The sequence below is a fragment of the Paroedura picta genome, chromosome 7, assembly GCF_049243985.1.
Source record: "Paroedura picta isolate Pp20150507F chromosome 7, Ppicta_v3.0, whole genome shotgun sequence".
Classification (NCBI taxonomy): domain Eukaryota; kingdom Metazoa; phylum Chordata; class Lepidosauria; order Squamata; family Gekkonidae; genus Paroedura; species Paroedura picta.
This window is the reverse complement of record NC_135375.1, coordinates 33,201,071-33,215,901: the sequence shown is the minus strand read 5'-3', so window position 1 is coordinate 33,215,901 and position 14,831 is coordinate 33,201,071. Positions and strand designations below refer to the sequence as shown.

Sequence of the window (14,831 nt, the reverse complement as noted above, 5' to 3'; positions counted from 1 at the left end):
AACATTTTTTTAATTCTCATGGTGCAGGGGCAAATCACCAACTGAAGCATATGTCTATGATGTATATCTAAAACTATAACTATGAGGTACATCTAGAGTGTGGATGCAATGAGATATTTTGCAAATATATGTCATATAGTGCTAGGCTAGTCAGGGAGCAATGAGTGGCTGTAGCCTCCATCTATGTTTACAGTGCCTGATGCATGAAAAGGCCCTTTGAGGCTAAGAAAAGAGTAGCTATCCTAAGGTCACCTAGTGAATTCATGACTAAACCAACAACTAAACATACCCTCAAACCAAAAGAATGTGTACTTCAATATTTTTAATCTGAAGAGTTTACTAGAAGACAAATGCACGGAAAAGAACTTTCCCTTGTTCTTGAGAACATCAGACAAACATGATTAGGTGAGTAGTGTTAATGGTATTTTATTTCTAAAACATGTTTATAAGGCAGAAAATTGAAATGAGAGAATGAAAGGCTCACTGGAAGGATGACATGTACAATAAAATGGGAATTGGAGATTTTAAAAGAATTTTACATAAGGGTCAAAATCTCTTAATGTAAGTGCCATTCTTAGGCAATCATATGATAGCCCTAGCAGCCATTGATATTACAGAAGAGGCCACTGTGCACCAGTGGATGGGCCTTTGACGCGGTGAATACGTGAAGGCTAAGTGTGGATTGAAATAGAAGGGATGCTGCATGTTTAATTAAAATCACTGAATAAAACATTCCATTTGGGCAAAAATGGGATTTTAGTATAACAAATATTCCAACAGAATTGTATTATAAATTGTTCACCAGTAGTCATTTCCTGGGCCAGTGGAGCTCTAGAGTATTATCAGAAGGGTGGATTAATATTTTTTTTGCTTGAAGCACAGGGCTTTAAGATTTTTTGTCCAAAATGGCTGCATGTGTTTGAACAATCTCAGTGTAAATCGTATTCCGTGCCTGATTATGTTTACTGCCTGCAGGAATGTTGCATCTGGAGGCTGAGATTTACAGAAAGATACCTTTCTCACATCCATCATGTGACTCTGGAGAGTAACCAGTTATAAGGGCTCCATTGGAATGGCTTTTGGGGTGGCAAAGTGCTCCTTCTCCAGGTCACCGAAGTGATTTCATTCCCAGTTTGGACAAGCCTTAATCAGTATCTTTCTTTTGATGTGTTTTAGCTTAAAGAAGCAGTTGCAATAGTCACTCTGGAGCAAGCAAGGGCCCTTCTATGAAAGACTGGGGCACTCTCAGGCATGTAATCAAGAGAGGCATAATTGCTGCGGCCATCCAAATGATCGGAGGGAATCCCGTTTTTTAAAAAAAAGAATGATGTCTGGAAGCTCCCTGCTCTTTACTCAGGCCCAGGTGCGCCAAGAGCACAGGGAAGTGAAGCGGAGGTTTTCCGTGCGAAAGATCAGCCTTGCCAGTAATGAAAGCAATAGCAGCGGCTCATTTCAAAGCCGGGCGAAATATCTATTGCAAATGCCCCTTCTGTTTTTTCCCAAATAAATGTCAATTTCATTTCATCCCCCGTACAACCTTTAGCCAGCGGAGATGAAAGAAAACACCCGGTCACTGCTTCAACCCGCCCACCCCCGTCAGCTTCTGATTAGCAATTTTTCTGTGGTTTTATCTAGTTAGACACCCTGAGCTCGGGGAGGGGACTGGCCGCGTTAACTAAGGCGGGTCACTCCTCGCCATCAACAAGTCCGGCAGCATTTTCATAAACTGAAACCCATCTGCAAATCTTCCGGGCTTTTAGCTCGTCGTCCCGCGGCCAAACGAGTGAATGGCAAAGGACCAAAACGCGGGGCTTTTGCCACCTTCGCTGCAATCCTCTCCAGTCCTCCTATTGACATTTGCCCAGGCGCACATGAATTACCTGCTTTGTCTTCCGTTGTCCCTGGCTGCTATTCCCATCCAAAGCTGGCTTCTTGGGAGTTTAAAAGTCACTGACACAGGGAGAAGGTAAAGTTTATTCGCGTGGAGGTTTGTGGCTATGAGGCTCCCTTGCAAAGCTCAAAGCAAGCCAACGACTTCCAAATGTCTGGCAACTACCCCCCCCCCCGCCTCCATCTCCAATGTTAAGAGGTCTCTTTTTCCCCCCGCCTCTCCTTTGACATTCTTCTTCTCACTCTCATTATCGCAGACTGGAAGGATTTTTATTTATCCATTTACATTAACTTGGTAGAAACTTTTCGGGAAAAGTGAAATCATATGCTTTATAATAGCCTCAAACATTTATTAAGAAACCCAAAATTCCATAATAAATAAGCACAGACAGTTAAGTTTTCTTTTTTTAAAACATATCACAAATCGACCAGTATGTAACAAGAATGCTTTATCTACACAAAACATCCTATTTCACATTTGTTTGTTCATTCTCCGAAATAGCTTCTGTCCTCTGGGATTGGACCAGCACATGCAGAAAGGGGGGAAAAATAGCTGATTGTTTTTGTTTTTAATCTGTACAAAGTCTTTTGCCAAGGTGGAGGTGTCTTGCGGCAGGCATCTCTCTCTCTCTCCCTCTCTCTCCCCCTGCTGCTCGGAGAGGTGGGGGGGGGGAGCAGCAGGAGAGCCTATATAGGGACAACAACCGAAACAAAGGGGAGGGGGGAAATCGAGCAAATCTGCAGTTCAACCGTTCATTAAATCATAACGTCTCGCCCCCCACACACGGAAGTGCTTGAAAACAAACAAAACAAAGCAAATAGTTTCCAAAAGGACCTTCGTTTGAATCTTCCTCCCTCCCTCCCTCCCCCAATCACTTAAAAAGGCATTATCAAAATGGTTCCGTTTCCCTCTTGACCTTCCACCTCCGTCACCACCACACGGGTAGCCCCCCAGAGCCCAAGACACGCCCGGTAAGAAACCCTTCTATCAAAAGCCCCTGCAACAAACTCGGATCTTTATTTGTATACATATAGATTTCTTCTGTGTACGTGGTGGTTCTTGAGGCCTTTTCAAAAATAGAAAAGCCCCACAGAGGGCTGGCTGGAGCATTCACGGGGTGGGTTTCGGCGGAGCGGGGCGGAAGGAGACATTAAAATGAGGTCCAAGTGAGTCCTTTCGACAGTTAGGTATTTCTGAAATCGTAATTAAGACACGCGTGGGTTGTGTCTCCGCCCTTGGAGCACCGCAGGCGTGGGATGCGGTCTGCGCCCGGGGGGTGCGTGGCGGCGGCGCGCTTTCTCAGGCCACCAAACAGTCCGCCGATTTCAGATCCTGAGTCGACTCCCTGGTAAGCGTCTGTTGTTGTCGTCGTCGTCGCCTGGTGTTTTGTTGTTCCCTCCTCTTTTTAAGAAACAAAATGGCGGGCACAGTGCGATCCGCGCGAGCTGGGGGAGGGGGGCATGGCTGAGGTGGAGAAAAGGGCGGGAAAGCGGGAGGCGCGGCCGGGGCAGGCGGGCGGGCGGCGCGAGGGAGACGCCATTAGGTGAAGCTCATGGAGACTGTGTGCTCTAGCGCCTTTCGGCGGAGGGAGGCGATGCTGGTTCCCCGCCACACGTCGCTGCTGTCCGGGGAGCTGCAGAGCTGCGGCGAGCCCGTCACGTTGCTGGGGCCGGGCAGGGAGGCGGGCACCATGCCGGGGAAGGCGGGCTGGTAGAGGTGCGACTGGAGGCCGGCGCCGTTGGAGCCCGCCAGGCTGTTGGACAAGCCCATGGAGTTGGGCGGAGGCCCCGCCGCCAGGCTGCACTGCGACAGCGACTGCGCCATGGCTTGCTGCCTGCCCAGCGCCGGGGGCAGGGGCAACTGCGACACCCCCGGCATGGCGGCCGCGGCCCAGCGCGTGTCGTTGGCGTGGAAAGAGCACAGGCTGTCGCCCATGGCGGCGGCCGCAGCCGCGGCAGCGGAAGGGAACTGGGGCAGGCCTGGCGTGGGCAGCAGCGTGCCGGGAGCGCGGAACACGTTGGTGGTCTTCTTTCGCTTCTTCCACTTGGCCCGCCGGTTCTGGAACCAGACCTGCCGAAGGCGGCAGAGGGGAGAGACAGAAAGAGAGAGGCGGGTTAGTGCCGAGGGCAGGCCGGAGCCCGAGGACATCCCGTCCCCCTCCCCGCCATCGGGGCCCGCCTCTCGAGGAAGGCCCAAGGGCAGAGGTGGCGCTGGTGGGAGGAAGTGTCGGAGGGGAGGATCAAATAAGGCGCGTTCATTCCCCCCAGAGTTTGACAAGTGCAGCGCTTTACGGACTTTGAAGGCTTTGGCGTTGACAGTCCTGACAAAAACCTAAAAGGCGCACCACACATTCTGATTCGTGAATAAAGGACTTTGTATGCTGTGAGGGGGGGGGGGGGATAAGGAATCTGTTTCTACTGGGATTTTAGGATGAGAAAGAAGAGGCTTAATATAGAAATGCTCTGACAATATCCAACAGGGTATTATTTACTTGAGAATAATTGGTAGAAAAATTAACTCTTGGTTCATCCTTAATGCAGTTAGTCTTATAGTAAATTATCTGGTTTTACAGCTTTTGGTGTAATTGTTACTAATATTTAACTTCATTTTCTTCAGCACCTGCCTCTTTTATATTCCATGTCAAGTCATACAAAAAGATAAAGCTAAAATACTAGAGTTTGCAATTGATAAGTAGCATAAACTAGTTGTGTAAAAGAGTTTTGGCTTAAACCAATATGCAACACTATACTAAACATATTTGCTCATTAGTAAGTTCCAGAAAGCAATCACTCCCAGTTTCTTAGGATTGTGGTATTAAAGTTTACCAAAAGTAAATCAGTGAGTTCAATAAAATTTGTCTTTTGGTCTGTATATCATTATTGCTATAACAAGCCCATCCCAAGCACACTTCATTGCATGTGTTTCACTGAAATTCTTAGGATAGGGTGTCCTTAACTTCCAATATATATCTAATGTATTCCTTGAAGCCAAAGGCAGATAACTAATATTTATTTACATTTTCCCTATCCCATTATTTTCATTTGTGCTAAGATTGTATTGATAACTATCCATAAGTTAGACTAAAGCAGGATTTTGCAGTTTAGCCCATTTTTACCCCCAAGAGTTCAGGCTAAACTATGTCTGTGATGGTAAGCAAGCTGTTTGCTGGTCACTTGAAATAATGGGCAGTGAAACTGTTTAATGATCAGTTGATGACATATGGAAAGGCAAATAATACAACTAGGATAGATGCAAAGATTAGACTATGCCTGCAGCATGTATATATTTATTTGTATAGTAAGAGATACATGTGCTAAGCATGATAATTTAATGGAAAGGAGACTGATTTGTATAGTTTGTCTAGTATAGTATTATTCCATGTGTGTCAGTTTCAACTGGTCAGTGAACATATAAACTCAAAGAGACCATGACTTCACTTCTTCCTCTATCACATTGCAGGTGACTCTTCTATACTCTATAGAGAACACTAGAACATTCATAAACTACATATTTGGAGAGTGCATATTAGATTTACTGACCACAGGTTGGGTACTTATATCCATGATGTACAGTGCCCAGTTGAGAATGATATGTGCAACCCCTGTCATTTGAGACAAACATTCATCTTGGGGGGGGGGGTTCTGTGCACACAGCACTGTGGTAACTGTGACTGTGGTGAAAGACTGATGTTTATTAATGTGGCTTTTTCTGTCTTGGTGAAGACTGAAATTTAGAGTTACTAAACAAAGCCAGGTTAATTAGAAACCATGTGAAATAAGTGCCTACAATGGAAATATAGTGCACAGTGTGAATATGCAGCTATTATTCCTAAAATTGCCTCATTCATATGGATGTGGAAAGGTTGAAAACTCTATAGTATCTGTTCCGTGTTAATCTGTTACAACAAAAAGAAGTCTTGTGGCAGTTTAAACAGTAACAGATTTATTGTAGCATAAGCTTTCCTGGACTAGAGCCCACTTCTGAGACATGAAGTAGTATATCTTCAGAATATACTTCATACATCCGAGGAAGTGGGCTCTACTGGCCCAAAGCCTATGCTACAATAAATAGACTGTCCTTTAAGATGTCAGAAGCCTTTTTTTGCTTTTTCACAATAGTTATTCCCAAATATTTGTTTACACTAGGCTCCATCAGACAGCAGGACTGCATTTAGGACCCTACTTTTTGCAGCTTAGGCAAAATGTTTCCCAGGACTGCAAATTGAAGAAGTTCCAAACATATGCTAGGTGCTAATTACTAATTTCCTTTGAAACCTCCACTTTTATTGTAATAGAAGATTACCAAATAGAATATTACCAAAAAACAGAGCTCTTCACCCCTCCCCCTTTCTTGAAATGAAGCTGGGGTTTCACAAGTGCAATTTTAAAAATTTGTATTAAATCATTAACTCATCTATACTACCATTTGCATGATCACAGAACGTTGTGTTTTAGATTTTCATTTTGATGCCTTAGTTAATCAACCGAGGTTTCATCAGCTTCAGCTATTCATAAACTCAATCTATCTGGCAGCAGCCTTTCATTTTCCATTGAACCATTAAATTCAAACATTTTTTTATAAATCAGTCTATTGAAATTAAGCAAATGGGACTTGGCCTGATAGGAATACAAACCAAGACAGCTAGGCTGATTCTAAGTTTGCTTACTCAGAAGTCAGCCCCACTGAATTCAATGAGACTTACTCCCAAGTAAGTATGCATGGGATTGAAAATTTAGGCTGCAGTCCCAGACAGTCTTACTTAGAAGTAAATAAATGCCATCAAACTCACTGGTGGTTTGCTTCTGACTGAACCTGCTTAAGGCCTTCGCAGCATAATTATAGCTAGACAGTCTTGGACATTAGAGTGGGGGGGGAGATCTTCCTTATTCTTTGGTTTTGCTACACATTGCAAGTAGAAACATGGCTTTAAAGTGAAAATACAGATACATATTGCACATTTTTAAACAATTTGGCTTTTCTTAATTTACATGCAGGGAGACCCAAGCTCGGTGGCTCTTTCCAATGCTTTGCCTTCCTGGGTTACATCTGACCAGTTCGTCATTGTCTTCTTGCCCAGCCCTTTATCTCTTCCCATTGTCTCGGTCTGCTCTGGTTTGCACCAGTTTTGGCGACGTAACCTGCAAGTTGCCTAAAGTGCAAGAACTTCTACAATCGTTTGTGCCCTCCATCCCCCTAAGGAGTTATATCAGAGATACCACTTCTGGTGAGAAATATTCTGTACATTATCCAGACAGAACACCTTATGGGATTGGGGATTTGCACAACTCCAGATCTTTTGTTTTCTCCACAATTAAAACCTACCTATCTGAGCCTTAAAAACTCACCCAAAAGCTTTGTGAGTAATAAGGTGACCCAGCAGGAAATGCCTTAAGTGACTGGAACTGATGTAATAGTAAGAACACCAACTGCCACTTCCCTTGCCCTTCAGATTGGGACTCTTCTCCTCTGGGCAGAGTATACGCTTCAAACATAGTTCCTGAATAACACCCACGTATTTTAGTTATTTCTCTTTAGATGGAACTGTGCTTGGCCATTAGCAGAAAGAGCAGCTGTTAAGAACCTAAATGTTATAGGAATAATAATCTAAAGAGAGGAAGAGAAAATTGTGTTCAATTATGTTTTAGGGTTAATAGTTAAATAGCGGCTACAAAATGTTTTTATGTGTCATGGTTTACTGGGGTTATAAAAGAATCTCCATCAGGTCTTCATCGCCTCACTTCCAAGTGACTGCGCATATGCTTGGGAGAATGTGAATGTATCCAGATGGAAACTGGTGCATGACAGATTAAAAGGGAGAGGAAACCTGAGGGAGGCTTGGAGAAAGGCACCCATGACAACCCGGCACTGGAAATATATTAACCTGCAGGCATGGGGCAACTCTGAAATGCAGCCGCTCTTTCTCTCCCCCACCTCTGCTTCCACCTCACCCTACATTATTAATACAACACTGAGGGTCTAATGGAGTTTGCAATTTCAAACTCTACTTTCATGATTCCTGCTGTTACAGTAATATAGACATACTGTAAATGTATTTGGAAATATATAGCCCGTTTAATTCCCCAGCTATAAATGGGGGAGAGGATATTACTTCCTTCCCCCCCCCAAGCTTTATGAAGATCTCATTGGAATCCAGCAGATGATTAATGTGAAGATTTGGTAGGAAATCTGGGGAGCTGCATTAAAGCTCAGATCTCAGGTTCATTTTGATCAGCCAGCCGTGAACTCTAGGCCGAATTCATTACGCTTTAATAGTTGCTGGGAGAGGAAGAAAATGCAATTTCTCATTCCATTAGAAAACTAGAAAATACTCTTCAGCTTGTCCCCTATTAAGATGTGGCAGGTGACACGGGCAGCGCGGGGGACACGGTCAATGGAATCCCAGCACATTATTTTTAGGTTGGTATAAAATATTGAAAGGCAAGCCTGGCTGTGCAGAAGTTATTTCACTGATTTGCTTTTTATGTAAATAAAATATTGAAAGTTAATTAATCAGTGCAAGAGACTAATGATTATGCTTATTATATTGCATTGGATCGCTGTCATTTGCATGATTCTCGCATTGCTGCTTAATAAGCCATTCTAGGTTATAAATAATTCTGAAATTGGTTTCTAATAATGGCATGCTATAAAAAGAATAGTTTTATTACACCCGGCCTGAAAGAGGGGGAGAGTGGTGCGGTAACTTAGAAGTGGAATAGGGCTGGTTGACAAGCAGGAGCGGTTTTTTTTTTAATGTACAGTGTAAGAAAGTGGAGAAGGGATGATTTATTCTTGCATATTATGGGTGCATAATGGTAGGTACAGGGCTGCGCCAAAGGCGAGCGTCTGCAGCCTTCTCGGATCAATGTGGAGCCCCCTAGACGCCGCCAAGATTGTGTAAACGAGACCATAAACCCATCCATTACTCTTTTCATTTCCATTTGGTCAAGTAGCAAGAATACAATGAACTGGGAAGTAAATACATTTCCCATAATTTATTTTTTGCACAAGCTTACACAATGTTAATCATTTTGAAGTGTTAATTAAGAAGGTTATGTTGATTTGATTACTTTTTAAACTGCAGAACATTATTGTAAAGAATATTTAAATTGCCACTTGATTAAATTGTTTCTATTCAGCCGCCTGGAGCTATTAGCAGGGTGTAGGATTATGCTGAGGTCATTAAGATACTTTCCTCAGATCTCAAGCGCATTTAACTTGGAGGTAAATCCTACTTGTGTCCGCAGAATTTGTCTCCAGGGTAAGGCTTGAAATCAGTGTGTTTAATTCCGCATAAACACGGGTAGGATTCAGGCTTGGAAGTATCCGGCACACACTTACCTAGAAGGAAAGGTCCATAGTCAAGATCATTTAAAAGGAATTATCCTTACTACACTTTAACCACAATTTAATGATCACAATTGGGATTGTGTTAAGAAATGGGGTTTTAGTCACTTGTGAATGCATATCCTATGCCTCCTTAGTAAATCAGAGGGCATAATTAATTAATCCCAAACAAAAAAAGTATAAAATTCTACATTCACCTGGCTTTATTTTGATATCAGTGAATTTCTTGGGGACTGAAAATCTAATTTTCTGCACCTTTCCATCATGGGGGAGGGAGCTATTTCTGTTCTTCATTATAGGTTTTGCATCATTCGCTGCATTCCTGATGCTGAAATAGCTATCATTAACCTTCTGGAAATCCCATGGCATTTAACAGATCTCGTCTTCAACTGTATTTTATTTGGAAGCCTAATTTGTGTTGTAAACTAATTATATTTGTTATACAGGCTGGGTAAAATTTTGTTAGGTATTTAAAACAAATCTCTTAATGTATGGTTGCAGAGAACCATCAATTGGCCTTCAGTTTTGAATTTTCATGTTATGATTTTAAGGTATATGTTAATCATAATCAGTCATTTAAAGTAATTTCATATGACGAGAATCCCCCTCCAAAAAAACAACAAAAAGTTATCTGAGTTTAATAGCAGTTAATTCTAAAAATTCCTCTGCCTATGTTGTCCAATTACTGGCTGCATGCACTTGGCAAATTCTAGTCAAATAAAATACACAGGGACCCCGCATCTCAATAAATTTAATTGGAAGTAAATCTCACAGATTTTCTGGTAAGGTGCCTCCAAGTAAGTGTGTCTATACTAGTAAAGGATTGTGCATATTAGAGAAATAATTTCGATCTAAAATGCAGACGCTCCTGTGGATATTTCGTTCCCTTTAAATAGCTGCAACGCGTTCTACATAGACGCGGAATAATCCAATAGTAAGGGAGTTTCAGGACTAAGGACAGCGCACAGAGAGCCGGAAACCCACTCAGGCGACTGGAGGACAAGGAACTTTTAACAAGACGAGCACGTGAAATTCGAATCGATGCATGAGCCGCTCAAATTATGAAAGGGCTTCTCTCCTATTTTAGTCGCTATAGTGTAATTTTCTAAAATGCGTATGATCATGGGCAAAGCATGCTATTTTCTAAAAGTAATCAACACTCGAGTCCTGCTTGGGGGCACTATGCGGGGGAAAGCAAGAAAGGCGCTTGAGGTGGGAGGGTCGGCGGGGCGCCTCAGCAAGCTCTCTCCGGGCCATGGGAATTAGCAGTGAAATTCTCAGGCCGCCTTTCAAAAGCACCTCCTTTCCCCGAAGCCTTCGCGTTGATGTGCGTGTGGGGCGGGAAAGGGTCTTCTGCTCGTTTGTTTTGGGCGAGCAGAATAGCGTCACCTCTTAGCGCCAAAAATGTTTGTTCCTGTTGGTGCGTCTCTACTCAACTACCGCATCTCTATGCAAAAAAATAAATAAAAGTTCTTTTCCGCTTTAGGCGACTTGGGGACGAAAAGAGACCGGCCGGGAAAGGAGCCACTGGCGGCTCCTTGGGGCTTTTCTCTCGGCCTGCCTTCCTCGGGAGCCACCTTCCTCTGGGCTCTGGCTTCGCAGGAGGGCCGGATCGCTCCCTGGGCCGGGCCGCTGGGCGAAGGAGCGCTGGGCCCGGCCGGCCGGGGCGGGGGTCCGAGGGGTGGGCGGGGGCGGGGCGGGGGCGCTCCTACCTGGACGCGGGACTCGGTGAGGCCGATGCGCAGGGCCAGCTCCTCGCGCATGAAGATGTCCGGGTAGTGGGTCTTGGCGAAGCTCCTCTCGAGCTCGTTGAGCTGCGCCGGCGTGAAGCGCGTCCGGTGGCGCTTCTGCTTCTGCTGGCCCTGCTGCTGGCCGCCCTGGCTGGGGTTCTGCCCGCCCGGCTGGCCCTGCTGCTTGTCCGCGTCTTTGGCGCCCACGGCCAGCGAGCCGGGCGTGGAGCCCACCGTGGTGATGTCGTCGCCGGGCAGGAGCGTGGCGCCTTCCACCGAGTCCGCGTTGGGCGCCAGGTCCCCCGGGTGGCCCCCCGGCTCCGACCCTCCGACGCCCAGGCGGCACTTCACCGCCTCCCGGTGGCCCAGCAGCTCGGCGGCGTCCTTCATCCCTGCGGAGGCAAAGCAGCGGCCCGCCGCGCTTCAGCGTCGCCGCGCCCGGCCAGGCCGCCTCCCCGCCGCCCCCGAGCCGAGGCCGGCCGCCGGCGCGCCCGAGGACTTGAGAGCCCCAGCCCGGCCGCAGCCCCCCGCCCGCCCGTCGGCCCCAACATCCGCTCGCCCCGGATCCCCCCGCCGCTGCCCCGAGGCGCCCGAGCCCCACGTCCACGGCCCGTCCTGGGCAAGGAAAGCCGGAGCCCCGCGCCCAGGCAGAGCACCAGGAACCCGGAATGAAATGGCCCTAAATCCGCTTTGGGGTCTACCGAGTCCATGATTGTTGTTGGGTTTTTTTTTTTAAGAGAGAGGATGTTAAATCAAATTAAACTTTAATACAGTACAATTACTTTAAAAGAAATTAGCCCATTTAGATCGCATTAAGGTAAAATCAGGCACAAATTGTCAATTTCCTGCCCTGGGCTTCTTCCTTTGCCGCAGCTGCTGCTGGGGGCGAGAAAGAGGGAGAGACAGAGGGGGGGAAAGAGGCTTTGGGGGGCAACTCACCGAGCCGGGCGTCCAGGAGGTCGGCGTGAGATAGCATCGCGCACCGCTCCAGGGCGAAAGCTGTTCCCCCCCAAATTTTAGCGGTTGTTTTTCCCCCACCCCAAAAAAAGTTATTTAAAATAGATCTAGTTCTCTAAAGCGCATAGATATAATATATATAGATCGCCTAAATGAAAGAAAATTCGGTGTGTGGTTAAAAAGGGGGTCTCTTGCATTATAATGTCCTTTAGAGAGACGGGGAGGTGCTTAACACTTCAATGAACCCGTGAGCAGCTCAGCGAAGGGACCAATCAGGAGGGCAGCCTGCAAATGTCAGCACCCAAAGAGTCCCCGCTCCACCCGCCCGCAGCCTCAGCCCCGCAGCCGCCGTCGCCGCAGCAGCAGCACCCGGCGCCGCGCGGGCTGGGCTGGGCTGGGCTGGGCTTTTAAAGCCCCTTTTACAATTCGGTTCCCCCCCGAGCTGATTGATTGCATTAGAGACAACCTTCCTTCTCCCACACCCCCCCACACACCCCAGTTCCTCCTCCCCTCCCCCTCCTCTTTCTTTTTTAACAAAAGTGACCTCCTGATCAAATTAGTTGGAACTGACTGACAAAGCCAAACCAATAAAAGGAGGAATATTGGGGGAAAGTGCGAGGTCTTCACCTTGTGTGTGAGAGAAGGGTCTCCTCCCCCCCCACAAACACACACACGCTCCCCACAGATAACACACACAAACACACACTTCCTTTCGAGACCACTTTTCCTGCTCCTGTAGTTGTGGCTTTTGCCCCTGGTGTGGGGCAGGGAGAGTTAGGGTCCGCACACTTATAGGAGGGCGTCTCTGCATTTTGCGCCCGGGGGCAAATTGTTTTGGATGGCTTTATTTAAGGCTCTCCAGCCCTGTCTATAAACTGGATTCCCGCCGCCCTGTGGAATGGCGGCCCGACAGCCCTGAATAAAGCCGGCCTTAATGCAATTTACACACTAATCTGGGCTCTTGAAGTACGTTTCCCCTCCTGTTCCAGTCATCTCCGTATTAAATATTTGTATAAAACAGAAATGAGTTCAGCTGTGAATCTGGCTCGAGAGAGAGAGAGAGTAAAGACCTACGGGGCGTTCACTTTGTGAGAGAAAGTTTGCCTCCAAACGCAGATTAAGTCAGTAAATAAAGTCTCTCTTTTTTTTAAAGATCCTTTTGATTGTGCTAAACTATCCCAACAATTCCAAATGCCTGGCACAAAGGAAGCGAACCATTTCTAATGTTCGGATTTTTCAAAGCCAGCCAACAACAAAGTTTAGATTAGTAATATATTTCTAACCAGAGTAATTTTCAAGATCATTAGGCATTTATGTAATTAGTGCCAAATCTATAAGCTTTTATTACGATTATTAGAGTAAAATCAGTATAAATTTGTACTAATTTACTACTGTTTAGACTTGGCTGTCAAGGCAAGAGGTTCTTATTGTAAATGATAACGGAGGAAATTAAGTGCAAAATTCTGTACTGTTTCTGATCCGCTCCTAAACAATCCGTTTCAATTGTATTTGTCGCAGAAAAGAATGGCCTCTTGAAGTTATTTGACTTGGGGTTGTCCCCCCCCCCACTCCCCCAGGCTCAACGGCAGAGGGGGGGGAGAAATACCATCTCGGGCAGGCACAATGAAAACTGATATTTCCCACTCCCGACTTGATTAGCATTGATTTTTAATTCCGAGGTGATGCCATTAAGTGCCTTCGCACGCACGCCCCGGCGGAAGGCCCGCGGAGAGTGGCGAAGGCAAGCCGGGCAGCGGGCTGTGGGGCGGGTGGCGCCGCTGTGCTCCTCGGCCGCCCGGCGGGCTCCCGCGAGGCCTTGGCGAAGCCTGCCCACCGCCCCGACCGCCTGCTCGCGCCCGCTTTGCAGGGCCGGCGGAGAGTTTGGGGAGACAAAGGCGGCGGCCCAGCCCCGCCAGCCCAGCCACTGTCCGCTGGGAGCGCCGCTTGGGGAGGGGATCGCTGGCAGGGACCCGAGAGACCACGGGGCCGCCCTCCGAGCCCTGCTGGGCCCGATTGGGGGGGGGCTGGCTTTGCTCCCCGGACGGCCTGGCTCAGCGCCACAGCCCCCCCCCCCCAACACACGCCCACCCACCCACCGCGGCGCCCCTGGGCGCTGCTTTGCGCCGTCCCCTTCTTGCCCTTCTCTCCCTTCTGGCGGCCGTGGGCGGCGGGCTGCCAGCCGATAAATAAAGGGCGCGCGAGGGAACGGCCAGGCCCATCATCGCGGCGCTAAGAGGGGCTGAGGCCCGCCGCGTATCCATCTCGCTTAGGGAGCGCCGGGAGCCGGGCGGCGGCGGCGGCGGCGTGATGGATGGCGCGCTCCCTTTTATGACTTTTCTATTGCTCTTGATTTTTATAGCAGGATAAACAAACTAAATCATGCCTTCCGAGGCTCCCCAGCGCCGGCGGGCGGGGGGCCAGGGGGAGGGGGGGAGGAGCAGGAGACGGGGGGGGGGGGTTGGGGTCGGGGCCCGGCAAGGCCGCGGGGAAAGAGGCTCGGGGTCGCTCCCTTCCCTGCCGCCCCCCCCCTCCGCCCTCCTTCCCCTCCGGCTCGGCGATCCCGGGCAGAGCTCTGGGCCAGCCAGTCGCTCGTGGTCTTGGCGCCGCGCCCTCCCCCCGCCTCCCCCCCCAGCCAGAAAAGTGCCCGTCAGGCCCGTCGGGCGGCTAATGGGAGGCCTTTCCCACCTGATCAGGCCAAGTGAAGTTCCTAACAAGGCTGGGCTTAGCGCCGAGCGGGCCCCCAAATGCCCCCCATGACAAGGATGTCTTCAGAAATCACTTCAGAGCCAAGTAAACGGGTTTTCTATGACGGATCCGGTGATTTTCCCTCCATAAATAGGTTTTAGATTGTTACACACACGTAGGACTGGAACAAAGGGAACGACCAGAAAATATATTGGTTGTCC

The 14,831-nt window shown here is 47.7% G+C and overlaps 1 protein-coding gene across 1 annotated transcript; it reads right to left on the bottom strand.

The window, feature by feature from the left end:
* Positions 1–2,147: 2,147 nt before the first annotated feature.
* On the bottom strand, positions 2,148–12,287 carry OTP (orthopedia homeobox). Its single transcript, XM_077347337.1, has 3 exons — positions 11,908–12,287; positions 10,951–11,360; positions 2,148–3,961 (listed from the first exon to the last, which is right to left on the bottom strand). Exons 1-3 carry the CDS (start codon positions 11,942–11,944, stop codon positions 3,431–3,433), a joined length of 978 nt encoding a protein of 325 aa, XP_077203452.1. The 5' UTR covers positions 11,945–12,287; the 3' UTR covers positions 2,148–3,430.
* Positions 12,288–14,831: the final 2,544 nt, after the last annotated feature.

What these genes read in the sequence shown, in the direction of transcription:
- OTP (XM_077347337.1), bottom strand. Translation starts at nt 11,944, where the DNA reads ATGCTATCTCACGCCGACCTCCTGGACGCCCGGCTCG. An exon ending in CCTCCTGGACGCCCGGCTCG is followed by an intron (nt 11,361 to 11,907) that starts GTGAGTTGCCCC and finishes TTGCCTCCGCAG; the next exon opens with GGATGAAGGACGCCGCCGAG. An exon ending in TCACCGAGTCCCGCGTCCAG is followed by an intron (nt 3,962 to 10,950) that starts GTAGGAGCGCCC and finishes CGCCTTCGGCAG; the next exon opens with GTCTGGTTCCAGAACCGGCG.